The 20,765-nt window shown below is 44.1% G+C and overlaps 1 protein-coding gene across 2 annotated transcripts in view; it reads right to left on the reverse strand.

Annotated features, from left to right (window-relative positions):
- ZBTB2 (zinc finger and BTB domain containing 2) overlaps nt 1–11,560 on the reverse strand; it is a 25,335-nt gene extending 13,775 nt beyond the window's left edge. Inside the window, exon 1 of one of the 2 annotated variants that reach the window (XM_025866332.2) lies at nt 11,066–11,560. In XM_025866332.2, coding sequence (XP_025722117.2) covers nt 11,066–11,560 — 495 coding nt within the window. Of the gene's footprint in view, nt 1–10,529; nt 10,666–11,065 lie in introns of those variants that run through there. The other variant, XM_025866333.2, reaches the window with a different exon arrangement.
- Nucleotides 11,561–20,765: the final 9,205 nt, after the last annotated feature.

Raw genomic sequence — 20,765 nt, forward strand, 5'->3', positions numbered from 1 at the left:
TTTTTTTTTTTAATATTTTATTTATTTGAGAGAGAGAATGAGAGAGAGAGAGTACATGAGAGGGGGGGAAGGTCAGAGGGAGAAGCAGACTCCCTGCTGAGCAGGGAACCCGATGCAGGACTCGATCCTGGGACTCCAGGATCATGACCTGAGCCGAAGGCAGTCGCTTAACCAACTGAGCCACCCAGACGCCCCTGCATAGATAAATCCTTAAAAATCTTACTTTGGACACCCAAAAAAACCCTTCCCAAGGAAAAAAAATCAGACCCCCCCCCCCGCCCCAGAGTCTGTCACATGTGAATGAGTCCGAGAAAATGGGGTGGGAGAGTCCCCAGCCTGGATTCCACGAGAAGGGCATCTCGGGCAGTGCTCCCCACCCTTGCCCAGCTGACAGCACCCCCTTTTCCTAAATCTTCTTTCCTCATCACGGCCCCTCAGAGCCGCTTCCACTCAGCGTGCGCTGAACAGGCTGAGGCCGCAGCGTCTTCATGGGGGGCTCTGCTCGAGGCCACCCTCCTTTGTGGAAATGGAGGTCTGCTCTTTGCTTCCTGCCTCCATCCGCAGCTCACGAGCCGCATCTCTCCTGCCCCTGTGCACTGAGATGGCTCAGGAAGGTCACCGAGGACCTCCGCTCCCCAGCCGCCCAGACTGCGCTTGCTCCAACTCTCTGCGGCATTTAATGCCCTTCCTCCTGCTCCATAAGCACTGCCTCGGGCTCTGAGGCTGCTGTGCTCTGGTTTTCTCTCACCTCTGGCCGTTCTATTTTGATCCCCACCAGGGATTCTTCTTTTGCTGATGTTCCCCTGCGTTTGGCCCACAGCCTACTTCTCATTCTGAGGACTCTCTGTGGGGTCCAGTCCACTCCCACTAGGCCATCCCACAGACCCCTCAGCTCAGAATAGGAAAAACAACTCAAATCCCCTTCCCCTCACCCCCATTTCCTCCAAAGGACACTAAACGCCACGGACACAAACCCCTCCCTTCCGCATCCCCGGCTGAGTGCCTGGCGCCACCATCCATCTCCTGACCAACCCAGGAATCTCAGTTCCTCCTTTCAGGGTCCCACTTCCCTCATTCTTCAGTCACTCGCGGCCCACCAACGTCAACTCCTTATCCCAGGGCCACACCTGAGCTCTGCCTCCCTACTCATCTCTCCAGCTTTCAGCTCTAGCTCTTGACTCCGTCCACACAGAACAGCCAGAATGACCTTTCCAAAGGGCACATCTGATGTTAAGATCCTGCTTAAAATCCTCCTGTGATTCCCTACTTCCTTTAGTAGGAAACCCAAATTTTTCAGTGCAGCTTACCCGGTCCTGCATGGCCCGATCCCTGCCTAACTCTGCACAACATGCTCTCGTGCTGGATGAAACTAACGCTTTCAGGCTTGCGGGTTTCACAGACCTACTAAAAACCGACCAACCAACCTTGAAACTGGGGGTCCAAAAGGATAGCAGTCCCTCTTTATTTTTCAAGAAAAGACATAAAGTAGTCACCTGCCCTGTAGGGATGGGGGGCTTCTAAATGTAAACGGGCCAAAAGGACATAAGGTTAGAATATTTTTCTAAAGGAAGGACTGTTGGCGCTGTATTCATTACAGGGAAGAAAAATTTCCCAATACAAAAAAAAAAACAACATTACAACATAAAATTTTACCTTATGACATTAAGTTGTGCCCGTTTTCTTTTTCTTTTTTTGCCTAATTGTTTTCTTGATATAAGATCATCCATTTGATGATCTGCACGAAGTGATTAAGTAACCAACTTGTTCTGAAATCCAGGCATCACCAGAAACCCAGTTTCATCTGAGTATGTTGATGATAATGGAGACAAAATGATGTTATTTCACTCACTTTGGAAATGCCGGATGAACTGAGATAAGCTGAAGGAGGCATTTGTCTTTTTAACCAGAAGGCCCTGAAGCCCAGGCCATTCTTGGGCTCCGAGCCGTCCACAACACTCACTGCTCAGAGGCTGCACTCTCAAAGCTGAGCCTAGCACCAGATTTCTACTCCCACTGTCAGGAGTGGGGGCCTGTTCGAATGGGGCCTTAGAACCTCTATGCCGGACCTTCAAACATGCCCCTCCCAGAGGGACCCACCACTCACTGCCTCCCCTTTTCCTCCAGCCCTAGCCCTACTTGCCCTCTGCAGATTTCCCTGACCCTCAAGATTAGGAGGCTCTCCTGGCCTCTGGAGCATCTGCGAACACTCCAGTTTACCTGTGTCTGCCTGATGCTTCCAGAAAGTCAGTCCCAAGTCTTATTTATCATTTATTACTTTATTCCATGTACCTAGCATATTGTCTGGTGTTTGATATTTGTTAAAAAAATTAAAAACTCTATGTTCAGAGAGAAGAATGTTGAGTTCTTGGCCCCTGGCTAGCTGGGTGATGTGGGGTACGAGTTCAATTTCTATTTATCCTAGATTAACCTAAAAAATTCACCTCAATTTAAAGGGAGCTATATTTTGGAGGAAGTGTTTGATTTTTTTTTTTAAAAGACACATTTATTCAGCGTCATGATCAGACTATTACATTTAGCAATCAACAGCATGGGTGCAAAAAAAAAAAAAAATCTACATTAAAACCCTTTGTTGGAATGCTTTACACTCTCCACAGAACAGAAACTAAAATAACCTGTTATACAATTAGTCACAAATACAGTCCTCGAGTTTTTTGCCCATACACATGAGTATTGTCTAAAATATGTCTTCTTTGTAGCAGCTAGGCCCTGCCACCACTGTGCTTGGCTGAGTTCACAAATCTGTTGTAACCTGTAGCTTCTCGGTCCCTTCTCTGGCTCTCCCGTCCTGCTAAGCTTTGTTTCCTGGCAGCAATTAAAACCTTCTGCCACTGCCGTAGCTACTGCTGCTGCTGGAACCACCATAGCCACCTTGGTTTCATGGTTTGGCAAAGTATTGGCCTCCACCATCATAGGGGCCAGAGCTTCTGCCTCCAAAATTTCCTCCTTCCATGGGTCCAAAATTTGAGGATTGATTGTTGTAATTGCCAAAATCATTATAGCTTCCGCCACCTCCAAAGTTGCTTCTATCATTACCAAATCCGTTATAGCCATCCCCATTGCCACCATATCCACCACCACCTCGACTGCCACCAAAGCCACCTCGACCACCGAAGTTCCCTCCATGACCAAAGTTGTCATTCCCACCAAAACCACCTCTACCACCACCACCAAAGTTTCCAGAACCACTTCGACCTCTTTGGCTGGATGAAGCACTAGCCATCTCTTGCTTAGATAGGGCTTTCCTTACTTCACAGTTGTGGCCATTCACAGTATGGTATTTTTGAATGACAATCTTGTCTACAGAGTCATGGTCATCAAATGTTACAAAAGCAAAACCTCTCTTTTTGCCACTGCCTCGGTCAGTCATGATCTCGATCACTTCAATTTTCCCATACTGTTCAAAATAATCTCTTAGGTGATATTCTTCAGTGTCTTCTTTAATGCCACCAACAAAAATCTTTTTCACAGTTAAGTGGGCACCAGGTCTTTGAGAATCTTCTCTTGAGACAGCCCTCTTTGGTTCCACAACTCTTCCATCCACCTTGTGTGGCTGCATCCACCTCCTCCACAGTGGCATACGTGACAAACCCAAAGCCTCTGGAGTGCTTGGTGTTTGGATCTCTTATTACCACACAGTCCGTAAGCGTTCCCCATTGCTCAAAATGGCTCCTCAGACTCTCATCGGTTGTTTCAAAGCTCAAATCTCCGATGAAGAGCTTCCGCAGCTGTTCAGGCTCTTTGGGAGACTCTGACTTAGACATGACGGTGGTGGGAGGGGAGCCTTTAACGATGCTTACTCTGTGGCGTCCACGGGCAGAAAGCGAAGTGTTTGATTTTTAAATCAAAATCACTTCACGTTTCTTCATGCTAACAATAAGTTCTGAATAGTGCTTTATATTTTACAGTAACTCTTTACACTCATCATTTAATCCTCAATAGTACCATGGTATGTCATTTTGTCACTCTTCAATATTAATTATAATATTAATAACCACAGCATTAATAATAAATGACCACTTATTATGTGCCAAGGACCAACTGCCCTCTTTCCAGCAGAAATCTACTAGACTTAGGAAGTTAAGTAACTTGCCCACATGTAGTCCAGATGTTAAGAAGCCGACCTGGGAAGTAGTCATGCATTTGTTGAGAGCGTTCCGAGGTGCCAGGCACAGTGTTTACATGGTATGCAGAGTACAGAGTTCAAGGGTAGAATCACACAAGCACACAAATTTACAATGTGAAGAAAAATACAAGGAACTATGAGGTCATGAAGCTGGTGTCTAATTTTGGGGCTGGAGGTCAAGGAAGGCTTTTGTGAGAAAATGCCAGTTAAGCAGATATTTGAAGAATGAGAAGAGTGAACTGGGCAAAGATGGGAGGATTTCAGGCTGGGGGGACAAAATCTGCAAAGGCCCTAAGACAGGCAGGAGCAAGATGCCGCTGAGGAACTGGGAGAAGGTCCATGTGACTGAAGGTCAAAGAGCCGGAAAAGAATGAGGCGAGGCGAAGGTGGAGACTCAGGTCTTCTTAAGGATTTTGGTCCATTTCTGAAAAACAACGAGAGCCACCAGAGGGGATTTTGCAGGGTGAGCGATAAGATGGCTGCACTGCAGAGCTAACCAAATTTGACTGGGAAGTGAAGAGGCAGGTGAGGGCAGACCCGCTGAAGTGGTGAGAGGGGCGACCTTTCTGGGGTCTAGAAGAGAGATGACAAGAGTGGGTGGTGGCGATCCCGACCGAGCGAGAGGGATGGAATTTGAAAGGTAGTTAGAAGATAAAAACTCAACAGAGCTGGGTGGTGAATTAGATGGAGGAGGGTGGGGGAAATCAATGTGTCCAAGATAACCCCTACTAGATTGCTCGTTTGTGTAACTAGAAAGATCATGGGGATTCCCACCAAGAGACGGAACACAGGCAAAAAGCCAGCTTGGTGGGGAAGATCAGGAGGTTATGTTCGGACATGCTGGGACGGAGATACTTTTGAGACGACCAAGTAGAGGTGTGCAGTACCCGTGTTATATTGGACTGGAGCTCCTGAGTCCCCGCTGGGATTTATGTCAGAGAGTCTTTGGAGAAGCCGGGTGTATCTGACTCCAACGTGAAATCACTACATGACAGTTCAGAGAGGTTACAACTGTAAACAGGAGTCAACTGAACTCTGGTCTTCTGGGTGTAAATGTCATACACTTTCCTCTGCACTACCTGGCTCCATAGGTCAGTCCCCAGAGTTCTAGTAATTCGAGTCACGGAGGGCCGACATGAAATCTTGACAAGAAACGGAAGACCTATATAAAGCCCCCAACCATTTAAAACTACAAATGGAACATTAAAAAAACCCAAAAAGCTAAACTAAATTAAAAAAAAAAATCATTTGTCTTGCGGCGCCTGGGTGGCTCAGTCGTTAGGTGTCTGCCTTTGGCTCAGGTCATGATCAGGGTCCTGGGATTGAGCCCTGCATCGGGCTCCCTGCTCAGTGGGGAGCCTGCTTCTCCCTTTCCCTCTGCTTGTGTTCCCTCTCTAGCTGTGTCTCTCTGTCAAATAAATAAATAAATAAATCTTAAAAAAAATCATTTTTTAGAATTTCTTAAATCAGAATAGTAAGCAGAAAGGAACTGAAGAAAAACGGAGATGGAGATGGAAGACGGGAAGCAATTCTTTTTTTTTTCCTTAAGATTTTATTTTTAAGTAATCTCTACACCCAACATGGGGGCTAGAACTCACACCCCTGAGATCAAGAGTTGCATGCTCTATGGAATGAATCAGCCAGGCATCCTGAGGGGAGGCCATTCTTAAAAGTGGGTTTTCATAGAATGCCTTCTTTACGCATGTATGTGCGTTCAAAGCTTTTTTTTGTTTTGTTTTTTTTTAACCTAAGCAAATTCAGAGACCGTGAGAGACATGTTGAAATACGTAAAAAACACTTTTCGGAGCTAAATATAAATGACCATTTGTATTATTTAATGTTTCACCACTGTTTCCCACACTGATAAAGCGATACTGCCTAGATGTCAAGTGCTCACAGCACAGGTGGCGCTGATCCTTATGTTTAAGTTACTCATCTTTTGGAGGTACAGCTGAGTGGGTCAAATATAATCACATTATATTTTGACAACCCAACTTCCTCCTACATTTTCAGTATAAGAAGAGGAGACCAAAGCAGCTTTTGGGAATTGATGACTCACTTTATAAAGATAATAGCTCTCCTAAGATACCAAATACCACTTAGACTACTCATTTCTAGGGCACTAAAAGGGTCCTCTAAAGTCCTTAATTTTATTTAAGTGAAGCATAAATGAATACTGTAATGCACAGGACACATCAGTAACAGAAAAAGCACTACCCACAAGTAAGATTGATTCTTTCAAGTAGTTCAGACCACTTACCAGGATGAAAAAAACTGCTTTTTCAATTAGTAGTATTAATAATTAATATTTAGGGCCTATAAAGTAAACCTGAATGAGGCTGGTCATTTGAATTTTAATGTTTTTAAATTGTATCTCAAAGCGAGGAAATGTGTCTTAATTAGTTGTGGTGACAGGCTGGTGTATTGTTCTTAACATTAGTCAATCCTTTTCCATAGAAATTAGAAAAAGGTGGGACATAAACTAATCAACAGCACGTATCTTGACTTTGGGGAAAACCATTGGATTTGTAAGAGATTGTCTTTTCAATTACAGACTGCTGACGTTAACTTTGGAATTATTTTTTTTTAATTACTAAGTGAAAGTCAGAAGGAGGCAGTTCCGGGACAGTTTGTGCCAAGCAGAACCAAGTCAGAGATTTATGGCTCATGGAGTTGATATTAAAGTGATAATTCTAAAGGCATTATGCTATAATCAACTTTCAGGAAAGCTACATATGATCACACAGCAAAATTTAAAACCTAATCTAATTTGCTATTTTTACAAATCTCTTTAATGGAAGACAATGGGATTCTACGTTTACTCTACTTCTCCGTTTACTTTGTTGTGATAACTGTTTTGGTTGAGTACTGAACAAAATCTAACCTCACCCACATATGTAGTTGGAGAAAGAAATATATTAATAGCTTTTCCAGGTAATTGTGGATATTCTTCTTTGATACTACACCAAAACTTGACAAGTTGTAGTTTCTTAAAGGTTAGCAGTATGATCTAAAAGTACATAACGAATGAAATTTTCCTACTCTCTTACAGTAAAATTCATTGCTCTATCTTGCACTTTGAAATGATCTTTTACCCATGCATGGTTTTTCTGAACATCACCCATTGGTCACTGGAAAATTTCAGCTCAGTGAGCTATGCAGCAGATCTTTCCAATGTTGACACATTTTGTCAACAGCTAAAAAGTTCAGTATCATCTTACCATTATTATGAAAATTGTTTCGACCTCGTGGAACCCTGAGGGGGTCCTGGAGACTCAGAACAGTGTGTAGACCACACTTAAGACAACCCCTGTTCAGAATCACTTTGGGTCTCAGAGAATTTAAGCAGATAGGCGTGATGTAGAACACAAACAGACTTTGAAACTGTTCTCAGATGATTCTGATAGTTCATCCTTGCTTGATGCAGAACTTAGGCGGGTACACAATTTAAAGGGACTGTACCTCTGTAAAAAAAGCTGTTTTGTAAGTACTTAGATACCTAAAAATGCTTTACAAATTCCTGTCTTTGCACACTGAGCTTTCTTGAAGTGAGAAAGTCATATATGATGCATACCTCCTCATTCATGTGAACTGGGAATTATGTATTTGAGCATAAATACAGCCTCTAACTTGGCCTTATATAACATAGAAAAAAATGGTCCTAAACTCTCTTGGACTGCCAACTCCTGGAAGTATTCTATGGCTACTGACTTCATCCCGTAATGGCATATTAGCATTGTAAAACACTGACTCTTACTTACTATTGACTCACAGTAATATTATAAGTATTTAAGTTTAATTTGCTAATAAAATTATAACCTGGGCATAAAAAAGGTTTAGAAAATGTTCTAATGCTTAGAATGTTTACAATTTTTTTTTCAGGAAAATAAAAATTCTCAATTTCCTTTTAGGTTTTTAGTCATGCTTTGCAACCATAAGGAAGTAGGAAAAGTAATAAATTCCCATTTTGGCCATATGCCTTCTGAAATTTATGGTAGTCTCCAGCAGACCAGCAGTTCTTTCACCGTGACAGGCTGGACCCACACCACTTGCTCAACATTTCAAAGTTACTTCAGGGAAAGGTCAGTGGGTTTAGGGATGAAGCACCAAGACAGTTAAGAAGAGATGGCAGAAGAGTCTCCAACTCCAAAGCCATTCCCAAGCCAATGCCACATACCAGCCTTGAAGGCTTCCTTCACTTTCTACCTCCATGTCAGGAATTCTCAAGCAGGGGAAAGCATATCCCTGTGCACAGGACATGCAGTGTTTACAAGGAGCATCTTCTTCGAGGGTTAAGGTGAATAAAATTTTATATTTTATATATATAATTTTTATATTACAAAAGTGCAGTTCTTTGAGGACAGTGCAAAGTTCATATTAATCATTATGATAAAAAAGAAAATGTCATTGTGGCACCTTTTATTCTGTGGCCTAAAACATGCCTTGAGTTTACTCTGCTGCTGGAGTATTTCAGTGGAAGTTTGCAGAGCACCACTTAGTTACACCCTCTTTGAGAGAAGCTTTAAAACTGGCAAGTGGCGGGACTATACATTACAACAAAGCTTCAAGGGTGGTTTATCTGCCACCCTTTAAAGGATTCCTCAACTACTCATTTGTGGCAATTACTACCACTGGTATAAGTTGTACCTTGAGATCTTACCATGGTGTCAATATCAGGTCAATTCTTTGGCTAGAAAATAAACTTCTATAAATCACCAATCTATTGAAAAATGCCCAGCTTAAAGGAATGTGGAACTTTTTTCTTAAAAATTACCTTTCAACAGTTTGAAAACACCCTGGATATACACCAAGGTTATTTAAAATGCAAAATAAAATCTACTTTAACAGTTAATGTTGGTTTGTAATAAATCACAGAAATGAGCATTTAAAATGTCTTAATTCTGATTTTCTATTAAAGTTTCAGGCCTCTCCAACTAAAATGCTAGTGCAGGGTTCCGTCAGGGTCTACATGGAGGTCTGTCCTAAAAAGGACAGGGCAGCCCATTTAAAGGAACCCTGAGCACCCCTAAGTTCTGTGTGAGCCAGTAATTGTGACCTTTTTTATGCTTTATTTACTGAAACAATAACCTATGAAAATGAATAGAACTGAGACTCATACACTAAGTGGGCCCATTGTATTTGATGAAGAGCAAATGAACACAGCAGCCGGTGGCGCGCGGGCGGGAGGGGGAGAAGAGGGATTAATTCCCTAAGGCATCATTAGTTCAGCAGTTGGAAGTTCGTGCAGTAAATGGCCTAGCAATAACTACCTGCATTTTCACCCTGCCCATTTTCTTGCCTGCTCAGCTACCCTTGCTTTCTAATCGCCCCCCCTTCACTACCAGCTAAAAACGACAAAACCTTGCTTCCTAAGCACCTGTATTATCAGATCTCTTTGCAGCCTGTTTAAAAATCAATGGTTTGGGGGTTCCGTTACAACGGAAAAACGCCTTGGGCCTGGGAAGCAGCCTCCGTGCCCCCAGCCTCCCCTTCTCGGAGCCCTCCGGGGTGTGAGTGCCGCGCCGGCCTGGGGTGCGGCACGGAGGCCGGTCCACGCCCCACGGCAAAGCAGCCAGAAACCACAGCGCAGCTCCGAGCTAACCTCGGCCTCAGCTGAGGCGCAGATCGGCAGCGGAGCGGAAGCCGGAGGCTGCCGGCCCAACGCGCCCACACCCGCAGCGGTCCACCCGGGCGGCGCCCACCGAGGCCTACATCTCTCCTCCGCCCGCAGACAAGCGGCCCAACGGCCGTCCAGTCCTGCCTCGCCCCGCCCCGTCCCGGGGGGCGGGGGCCCGGGCGGGGGCGGGGCCGGCCAGACCGGCAGGGGCCCGGCGGGCCGGGACGCCGCGCATCCCGGCCCCGCCCCCATCCCCGAGGGGCTGGGAGGAGGAGAGGGGAGGGGCGACGCACTCCGGCCGCGCCGCACGCTGTCCGCTTCCCTCAGTCCCGCGTGCGCGCGCGCGCTCGCCCCAAGTCCCGCGGAGTTTAACACAATGCCGACGCCTACGCCGTGCGCAACGCCCCGGCTGGCGCAACAGCTCCGGCGCCGGGGGCGGGGGGGTGGTCAGACAGGGCGAGGGGAAGAGCGCGCGCGAGAGCCGAAGACAGCGCGAGACCCGAGGAGGCCGGAAGCGCGCGTGCGCGCCCCCGCCCGCGAGCGGGGAGGCGGAGCCGCAGCAGTAGCGGCAGCAGCTGTAGGAGCCGCTGCAGCTGGGAGAAGCGCCAGAGAGGCCGGGCCTGCTCCGGTCGGACCGGATCCCTCCCCTCCCCCTCCCTCTCCGCTCCCCTCCCCCAAACCCACTTCCGCAGCTCGCGGCCTTGCCGCCGAAGAAGCAGCAGCGGCAGCAGCAGGAGGCGGCGGCGAGGCGTCGGAAGGATTACGCACCTGACGGGCCTGCCTCTCAGGGCTCCAGCGCGGGACGCTCACCGGCCGCCGCCGCTCGGGACGCACTTCGCGGTGGCGGCGAGAAGGGAGGGACCGGCAACGGGGAACGGAACGCGAATCGCCCCCCTCCCCTTCCTCCCTCCCTCCCTCCGATCCGCCGCCCGCCCTCTCGGCTTCCGTCCCCTCCCCCTCCCGCAAAGCCCCGGATGGAGCCGCCGCCGACTCGCCGCCGCCTGGCTCCGGGGGATGGTTTTGTCAGGCGGCCAGAGCCCCGGCGCCAGGCGCAGCCGCCACCGCCCCCGCGGGGCGCCCTTGCCCTCGCTTCCCAGAACTGGGTCCCCGTGTGGTCCGGGCCCTCCGCCTGCCTTCACCCGGAGCCCCGGGACGGGGGTCATTCGTCTTCTTTGTTGCCACCGTTGGTGCCGGAACCGTTTGCAAGCTCCGGTGGCCCCCGCCCCCCCTTCGCCTTCCCGGAGCCCGGGCCGGGGGCGGCACGTGGGCACCGGCCCCGGGAGGTGGAGGCGTTGCGCGCTTACCTGTCGCCGGTGCTGCTGCGGCGGGGGGTGTGGAGGAGGCACCACTGGGCAGCCTTGGCCGTGCTCTCCCCGCCGCCGCCGCCTCTGCCTCTCGCTGCTGCTGCTGCTGCTGCCGCCGCGGTCGGTGTCTCCGGCGCGGCGGCGGCGGCGGCGGCGGGGCTTTTCCTGTCCGGTTACGTTAAGGTCACATGACCGAGAGAGCGGAGCGACTAGTGCAAAGAGGCTGAGAGCGGCTCCCGCCGGGGGGGAGAGGCGGCGAGAGAGCAGTGGCGGCAAGAGCCCCCTCCGCCCCCCCAGCCGCCTCCCCTCCCCCCGCCCGCCTCCGCCTCCTGCTGCTCTGCCGCCGCCGCCGCCGCCGCCTGCAGCACTAACTACACTGCCGCTCCCACCCAGGCTCCGCTCTGCTCCAGCCAAACTTCTGCAAACCATGTGCAGCCGAGGCGAGGAAACTTCTCTCCACCTATTGGGGCTGGAGGCTTGAGTCACAAGCCCCATGTTTACATAAAGTGTTTAGGTAGGACAATCCTGGAGATGCTCCGGGAAGGGATGCAGAACTGCTCGGATCCTACTGCAAGCTTCTGCTTGACATCTCTTGGCCATTACCTTTGTCCCTTTATTTCCCGTGTGTCACGAGTTTTCATCCTGACTTGAAATGAGTGGACTTGAGAGCTAGGGAGAAACTTGTAAATCACTAATATAATTTTCTGTCACCAGTGGAATTGAAAAGTCGTACCGAAGTCGGTATGTCAGTTTGTGCTGTGTGTAAAGAGGTACAAGTGCTGCCTTACAGACCAGCTGAGTGTGATGTCAGACGTTTGTTAGGATGGAGTTTGATGCTTATTTCGGTAATTATGTCTTAGTTTATAGCTCGTTGGTCCAAACCAAAAAAAAAAAGTTGGCAAAGCATGTTTGTTACTTAAGAACAGTTTACTTGCCTGTTAAGTTTTGGTCTCTGTGGTACTGTTAGAGTGGATTTAGAGTTGGCCATTCTGTTAAATTTGGAGGTCCTGAAACAGGGTACATGGCAGGCAGGGGACTTAGATTCTCTGGTGGTCATTATTAACATTTTGAGGTTTATTTTTGTGTTTCCATTTTGCTAGAATTTTATTTATGTCTTTGGAAATACAACTTAATTTTTTGAGGACGATTTAATGATTTCTGTATTTTACATACTTAGGATTTTGGAGACTATAGAGTATGGCTTATTAAGGAAATGGAGGTAGCACTTCCCAGGATTCTCTTTGGTTTTAGAGTATGCAATTCAGTTAATTTGATGTTGAACTCGTTTTGGTTTACAGGGCCAGACTTTAGCACAGAGCTCTGGCACATGTTTCCCAAAATATTTAAGGCAAGATTAGTAACTTAAGACAATTTAACATACATAAGTGCCCCCCTCCTAAAAATGTGAGTTTGATTTAGTAATCCAGTTATACCCAGGGCTCCTGATGACTAAGTCTTTCTTTGAAGACAAAATAAGCAGCTGTGTAACTTTAGTGGTCCAAAAGTGAATAATAGATTTCATACATACCTGCCTTGAACTTTCTTACTCTTTGATCAGCTAGATAAATGACTTGAGTGGTTAAATGTCTGCCTGCAAAACTAAATTCTGACCCTGATACAAGTATTTCCTAGTGCACTATCACTAACACATCAAAGTTGGCCTTCAGGCTGGCATGCCAGGTTCCTTGGATTGGCTCTGCAGTTGAAGTCTGTCTTATTGGGAAACTAAAGTGATTAACTATTCTCATTGGTAGACCGTCAGAGATATTTGCCTACTTAATTCTTTTAGACCTTGACTGAACTTTCAAGTTTATGGTGTGATGGAGTGCTTATATGGAGACTGACCTGACTTGAGGGAAACTAAAGGAAAAAGTGGGCAAAACCGATGCTAAAGTTTTGGATTAGTTTTAGCCACTGTGTCTAGAGTATTGGCCTTGAGTCTCAAAGTAACTGCTTATTCTTAAGACCAGTGAATAGTTTCCCAGTTCTATACTCTCATATAGTGGTACAGAAGAAAACCAGGGTTATTCCTGAAACTCTGGATCTCATTCCTAGAGAAAGTGCTGTCAGGAGCATCCTAGTCTCTTCAGGAACTGTGGCTCTCGACTTTAGAACTGGGCTGCTTTGCTGCCAGTTTTCTCAAGGCATAGGCATGCGTACTTGAATTTTGCCAAGTATGCTAATTATTTTGATTTTTAGTCACCATCATAAAGTAATAGCATTATAAGGAATTCTGTACAAGTTATATCTGCTTCCTACAATTTGCTGAAGTGGAAATATTTAGGTGGATACATATGCAAAGGTTGGGGAGAAAATAGTCATTGCAAAGAACTAGTAGTGTATCTCAGGATTGGGACAAGGAAAGCTGTCAGTCTGGTTGTGGGAGAGGCACAAATGCCCTGAGTTCAGTAACAAGAAAAATAAGAAGTTAAATCATCTGTTTAGTGCTTATGTACTGATTTATTTTGGTATTTGGAAAATAAATTTGGTAAATTTGTTTCACACATTTACTTCAAAGAAAATCACAGTGTAAGCAAATAATCTAAGTGGATTCATCAAAAGTTGAATTATGCATAAATATTCTAGTCATGTGCTGCTGAAAGTTTTGATGCATGTTATGCTGAAATACAATTAGAAAAGTATGCACTTGCTTGTATTCTAAAGAGGATAATTCCAGTGAGAAATGGACAGCGGGCAGAAAGCAATTTAATAGTAGTGTACTTAGCTTTTTTTTTTTTTTCCTTTTTGGCAAAAATTTGTTGTGCATGTGTGCTGAGGTGGAAGGTGGAAGTTCCTTTAACACTGATAATAAAAGTAATAGAGGAAATAATAGATGTGGGTAGATCCCAGAGCAGCTTTTTCACCGCATAATTTTATAAGGATGTCCTCCTGGGTAGCCTCTTGAATTAGGAAAATGACATGTTTTTACATGTTTAAGTCTACCACGCCCTCTGTGTTTTGTGTGAAGTTTAAAATATAAGTCAGAAAAGATGTATTTTGAGAGTGTCTTATATCTCATTGGTTTGGTTATAAAGTTTATAGGAAATGCTTATTTTATAGTTGGTTGTTACTGAGTCCATATTCCTGCAAGGATTGCCTATGCTTTAGGGAAGTTTTCGTTTTAATCCTGTTAGCGTTGGCTTTTGGGTTTCCTACCTTTTTAGTTATAATTCTAAGATACATATTTTATTAAATGCTACCTGGAATACACATATATGTAAAATTTAAACAGTTTTCAGGAAATAGTACTTGTAACCTGATGGTGGTGGTTTAAATTCATTTCATCAGTTACAGATGAATCAAGGTCCACTTTTTGAAAAACACTGGTAGATTAATTTTCTTGCTATTACAAATTACCCCAAAACTTCATGGCTTCAGATAATAGATATTTGCCTATCTCATACAGTTTCTGTGGGTCAGGAATCTGGACTAGGTTAGCTTGGTGGTTCTGGGTCAGGGTCTTTCATGAGGGTTACAGTCAAGATGTTGACTGGGCTCGAGGATTTGCTTCCCAGGTGGCTCATACTCTAGCAAGTTAATGCTGGCAGTTGGCTGGTCTCAGTTCTCCAACGGACTGCTTGAGTGTCCTCACAACATGGTGGTAGTTTGTTTCCTTCAGGGCAAGTAATCGAAGCTAGAGCAAGGAGGAAGCCACACCACTGCCACATGCTATTAGTTAAAAGAAAGTCACTTAAGTCCAGCCTATAGCCAAGGGCATAGGAATTAAGCTCCGTGTCTTGAAGGGTGGAGTATCAAAGAATTTATGACATAATTTAATAACTACGACAGTTCTCTATTTTTCCTGTTTATGGGTGAATTAGGATTGAACCAGAAGCCTTGTTGAAGTCAATCTGTAAGTAATTATCTTAGTTAATTAAGTCAGTATTTTCCTCTGAGGGCATCTAGTCTCACACCCTCAATCTTAAATTTGAGAAGGGAGGCTCAAAGAAGTTAAGTAATGAACCAGCCCATGGCCGTTCAGTCTAGGAAAACTAAACAGATTTTTCTCTGATTTTTGTCATGAAAAATCTGTGTACCGATTAAGATGAGAAAACTTGTTGGTGATTTTTAAAAATCTGAAGAAGTTATAGTATAGAACTGTTGTTTCCCAGCCTCTCCTGGTTTGCAAACTTCTACATGATAGTAATACTTTCAACTTAATTGGCCTACAGATAATGCCTTGATGTCTATGAATTTGCAGACTTCTCATACCAGCACCCGCTCCCTGTTGATTCTTAGAGGAAACAGAATGTACTTAGGAAATTAATTCAGACTACTTACTGTTAGCTCCAGATGCTGCACATATACAGACCTCGAGATTGTACTGTGTAACTATTCCAAATAGCACATTTTTAGGACCTAAAAAGATGTTAAAACAAAGATAATCAGGATCTCTATATGAAAGAAAACACCACTTTCTGCTGTGAGATTGTCATGGAAACTTTGGATCTAGTAAGATTTGTTTTAAGACGAGTTTTGGCTTTGTGGTATAAGAATTTGGATGGGACCCTGATATGGGTAGTTTGGAGCCAGGATAAATTTCGAAAGCTTTCCTTGATTTTTTTTCTTTTAAATCCAGTAGACTTTCCTGAGTAATAGATTGGGGATACAGTAAATTATCTTACACCTTTTGCTATTGTAGAGTTGGATAATGGTGGCTTTGTTCTTAAACTGCTTTCCAGTTTCTCTTACCGTCAGGACTCCTGACAGTTGCTGGTCTGCCCTAAAGCACATACTTACCTGATTCCTCTTGTTGTCTACCTGGATCTTGTATCTCCCCCCCCCCCCCCCCCCGTAAATGCTTTATAGGGACTTCCCTTTTCTAGATATTGCTCGTACTCACTCAGATGCTTGCAGAATTGAATTTGTAGTTGAAGGACATAAGAAGATAATTTTCCCCACTAGAACTGAATGAAAAACATGTTTATTGTTGTGGAAAGCCTCTGGAGGGAGGTGCTGGTGCTGTATATGTTAATATTTGTTCTTAAGATGCTTAATAGTCCAGTGGGGGAGGACACAGTCATGTGTTTAATATACAGTTCTACAGTACACATATTTGAAGTGTAGTGGTAGTATAAATGAAGTTAGTATTTAAACTGAATCTTGAAGGGTGATTAGATGTTTGAAAAATAGTTTTGTGACATGTTTGGTGGTGTGCATTTCATTTTTTTTTTTTAAGATTTTATTTATTTGTGAGAGAGAGCAAGAGCGAACACAGGGAGGAGCAGAGGGAGAGGCACAAGCGGACTCTGGGCTGAGCGCAGAGCCCGATGTGGGGCTCAGTCTCATGATCCTGAGATCATGACCTGAGCTGAAATCAAGAGTCGGTGCTTACCCGACTGAGCCACCCTGGCATCCCAAGTGGTTCTGCATTTCTCAGCTTTACTCCTTCATTATACATCTACCTTGAATTGTTTTATTGTTGAGTTGCCATTGTATTGTGGTAAGTTGCTTTTTTCTATGGCATGCACGTTCTTTTTATATTATTAGTGTAGGAGTGTGCTGTCCAATTCAGTAGCTACTAGCCACATGTGGCTATGCAAATTAATGTCACACTAGCCACATGTTAGTGTAGGCTACCATATTGGACAGCACAGATATAGAATATTACTATCATTGCAGAAGGTTCTGTTGGGCCGTGCTGCTCTAGAATCATGTTTTACTCCTCTGACATTTTCACGTTAGGTTAATGTATTGAGTTAGGAATAGAATGAATAAACAATAGCTTTCTGGCATCATTGGAAGAGGCAGAGTGGTTGGTACTTATGAACGGGGCGGGGAGAGAGTATAGGATATTTACATTGGTGAAGAATATAGGCGTTGGAGTCAAATCTAGGTTGGAATCATGTTCTCTGTACCTTAAGTTGTTTGGCTTTGGGCATGTACTTCACTTCTGAGCCTCAGTTTTTCGTTTTACTTAATATCTGTTCTTAAGATGCTCACAGTCCAGTGGGGGAAGGACACGATCATATATATTATTTTACATATATATAAAATACATATTATATAAATATATTTATCTCATAGGTTTGTGTGTATATAAAATAAAGTGTGTGTAAGGGGGCTTAGCACAATACCTCAGTACATAAGATTATTAATATATTTTTGAGATAGTCACTGATAATTGAAAGAATTTTTTTTTTAAATTGGCTTATAGAATTGACTTGGGATTTTTATGTTTGAAAGTGAAATCAGTGATGAAATTTATAGGGAAAAACTATTTCCCCTTATAACTGTGTCTATGATATTGACTTGTTTTTCTTTATGAAAATGATTGATCATTGGCAAGGGGAGATTCCCATTTTTGTTAGTTTATCCATAGTAAAGATCTGTGGAGTGGCAGGAGTGTCCTCATTCGAAAAAGTTGTCTGTCTGAACATTAATTTTAATTTCTAAAATGTGGTCTGAAGATAGGATAACCAGCTGGCTGCTTTGCCCAGGCCTTTCCCAGCCTAGCACTGCGAGTCTAGCTGCTGCAGGAAACCCCTCAGTGCCAGGAAATCCAGGATCTGAAAGGGCCACGTAAAATTAAAGGATTCCAGTTTATCAGATTTCATTAGTGAACCATAGGACAAGTATTCAAACTAATCTTACTTGCCATCAGAGTGCTTAGAGTCAAAAATCTCTAAGGTAACCAGAACCCAAACCACATGAGGCTTTTTAGATTGAGATCAATACTCTGCATTTAAAGACTAGTGCCTGGTGGCTTCGATTCGACTGGAATTACATCATTTTTGTTAGTTGTTGCCCTCTGTAAGTCTTCAGGTGATGAGTTCAAGAAACAGTCTAGTACATATTTTTATATTAGCAGTATTCAAAAAAAATTGTGGTAAGCAAGTTTCTAAGACTCATGTATAGAAGCTAGATTAAAAGTCAAGTTTATACTTAAACAGAATCTTGCCTGTTTTGGGCTTTTCAGTTCAAATAGTGCTGTCTTAATATTGCACAAATTTTAGGTTCCTTTATTTAACTATTGTGTTCACTTTTCTCATTTTTCATACCACCCCTCTACCAGTTCTTTAGATTTCTTTGTAGTAGAGCATCTCTATCTTTAAGCAGGTTACTTAGTTGTTTGTTTTTCTACTGCCTTTATTTGAATGTAAGCTTCAGGAAAGTAAGAGCCCTTTTTGTCATCTCTACCACTGTATCTTGGAGCCCAGAGTAGCACATCCTAACTTCTGAATAAGTATTTGATGTATTACATGAAAGAACTGAGTATCTCTGTGAGTAGGTTTTACAGTTCTGCATGCTTTCCAGCCTGTTTTATTTTAACAGTCTAGGACATGTTGAAACATGTTGTTTTTATTTTTAAATTTTTTATTTTTTAGGATTTTATTTGTCAGAAGAGAGAGCAAGCACGTGAGCACAAGCAGGGGGAGTGGCAGGGGGAGGGAGAAGCCGGCTTCCCGCTGAGCAGGGAGCCCAATGTGGGACCCTATCCCAGGACCCTGGGATCATGACCTGAGCCGAAGGCAGATGCTTAACTGACTGAGCCACCCAGGCGCCCCTATTTTTAAATTAAAAAAAAAAAAGGATTTATTTGAGAAAGAGTGCGCAAGCACAAGCCAGGGAAAGGGCAGAGGGAGAATATTCAAGCAGACTCCCACTGAGCATTGAGTCTGACTCAGGGCTCTGTCCCACAACCCATGAGGTTAGGACCTGAGCAGAAACCAAGAGTTGGACACTTGACTGAGCCACCCAGGTACCCTGAAACATTTTGTTTATAAAGAAACATTTAAATCTGAGTCTCTCTCTCTCTCTCTTTTTTTTTTAAAGATTTTATTTATTTGACAGAGACACAGCAAGAGAGGGAACACAAATGGGGAGTGGGGGAGGGAGAAGCAGGCTTCCTGCGGAGCAGGGAGCCCGATGTAGGGCTCGATCCCAGGACCCTGGGACCATGACCTGAGTCGAAGGCAGACGCTTAGTGACTGAGCCACCCAGGTGCCCCAAATCTGGGTTTCAGATTGTGCAGAAGGAGTTAAAAAAATCCCGTTTTGTTAATAAACCCTCCCGGAGAGCTCCCATGAGGAAAGGGAATTTGGAATAGTGACCTTAAATCTTATTTAAAAAAATGGCAATTCATAACCAGTGGTGAGAATTGAAAGTTAATAGATTTGGATTGGAAGTATTTGGAAAAGCTTGGTCTACTCCTCTTTATCACCTCACAGCACGGGCCCCACACTCGCAATTTGTAAAGGCGAGGAGAGGAGAGCATGAGGAGATTGTGTTGGAGAAAGAGAATTGAATCCCCTGTACTTACTACATTAAATGGAGCAAGAGGGTGCTAATGAATTACTGAAAGTCTGTATCTATAAAGTGAGGACAAGTCAGTAAATAGTCTTAGTTAGTGGTACTCACAGTTTAGTGAGCATGGGAATCTTTTGGAGAGTTGTAAAAATCATTCCTTAGTTGCAGCCTCAGAAATCCTGATTGCAGAATACAGGAATCTGTATAAATCATGGACACTCAGGTGTTTGCTGATGGAGTTGGTCTGAGCACCACACTTGGGAAAAACTGCTGTGAGAGACCGAGGAATAAATTATAAGTGAAAAGATTAAGTTTTGGCAAAAAAAAAGTTTCTGATACTGTAATAGATTGATTTTATATGTAAAAACCATTCCTGCTTCTGACTGCTGTGGTATGTGAGAAGGCACCCAGAATGCCTGTTGGCGGCTGCCTGGTACATACAAAATGTGTCCAATTTAAAAGCCTTTTGGGGCTTGCACTGAATAGCCAACTCATTTTATTTTTTTATTTTTTTAAATATTTTATTTATTTATTTGAGAGAGCGAGAATGAGAGAGAGAGCACATGAGAGGGTGGAGGGTCAGAGGGAGAAGCAGACTCCCTGCTGAGCAGGGAGCCCGATGTGGGACTCGATCCCGGGACTCCAGGATCATGACCTGAGCCGAAGGCAGTCGCTTAACCAACTGAGCCACCCAGGCACCCGCCAACTCATTTTAAACAGTGGAAATATTACTTTTATTTAAGTGAACTGCTCCATCCATTTAGGTGCAGGATTCGCTAACGTCAGTCTTTAAGCCTCTCATGATGTTTCTCAATTGGATTCGAAGCTGGGGCGGGGGGGGGGGCGCTAGTGATTTGATTCAACCAACATTTAATCTCAGAATCCTGTGGATTTTTACTCAGATGGATTGTAGTAACAGTAAACTCATAGCTTCATGTATGTTAAGTCCATTAATCCTCACAGCAACTCTTTAAGAGGTAGGGGTACTGTTAAACCCATTTTACAAATGAAGAAACTGAGACCCAGAGAGGTTCAGTGATTGGCCTAAGGTGATACAACTAATAGGTGGTAGTGAGGAATTCAAATCCAGGTTGGTCTTAATCACTGTATTCTCATGAGTGATAGAAATTTGATAACATTTTGAGGAGTGCTTCCAAGGCCACTGGTGAATGTACTTGAGGCTCTCCTCTGTCTTCTGGTAGGATTTCTTGGTCATTTTGATATTACAGAAGTTGTGAACATGAAAATCCCCTTACATAACCTAAAATAATTAAAAAAAAAAACACCTCTTTCCTATAACTAAAATTGAAGCTTTTATCATAAATTTAAGTAGCTGAAAAAGATGCAGTTTCTGATGAATCATAAATACTGATTTAAAAATAAAGGTATTATATGTCTTTAGTGTATCTAGTGGAATGTAATACTGTAATGAGTTGGTGTCTACCATGAT

The sequence above is a fragment of the Callorhinus ursinus genome, unplaced genomic scaffold (assembly GCF_003265705.2).
Source record: "Callorhinus ursinus isolate GAN/ISIS: 27379988/994484 unplaced genomic scaffold, GSC_fseal_2.0 scaffold6, whole genome shotgun sequence".
Classification (NCBI taxonomy): domain Eukaryota; kingdom Metazoa; phylum Chordata; class Mammalia; order Carnivora; family Otariidae; genus Callorhinus; species Callorhinus ursinus.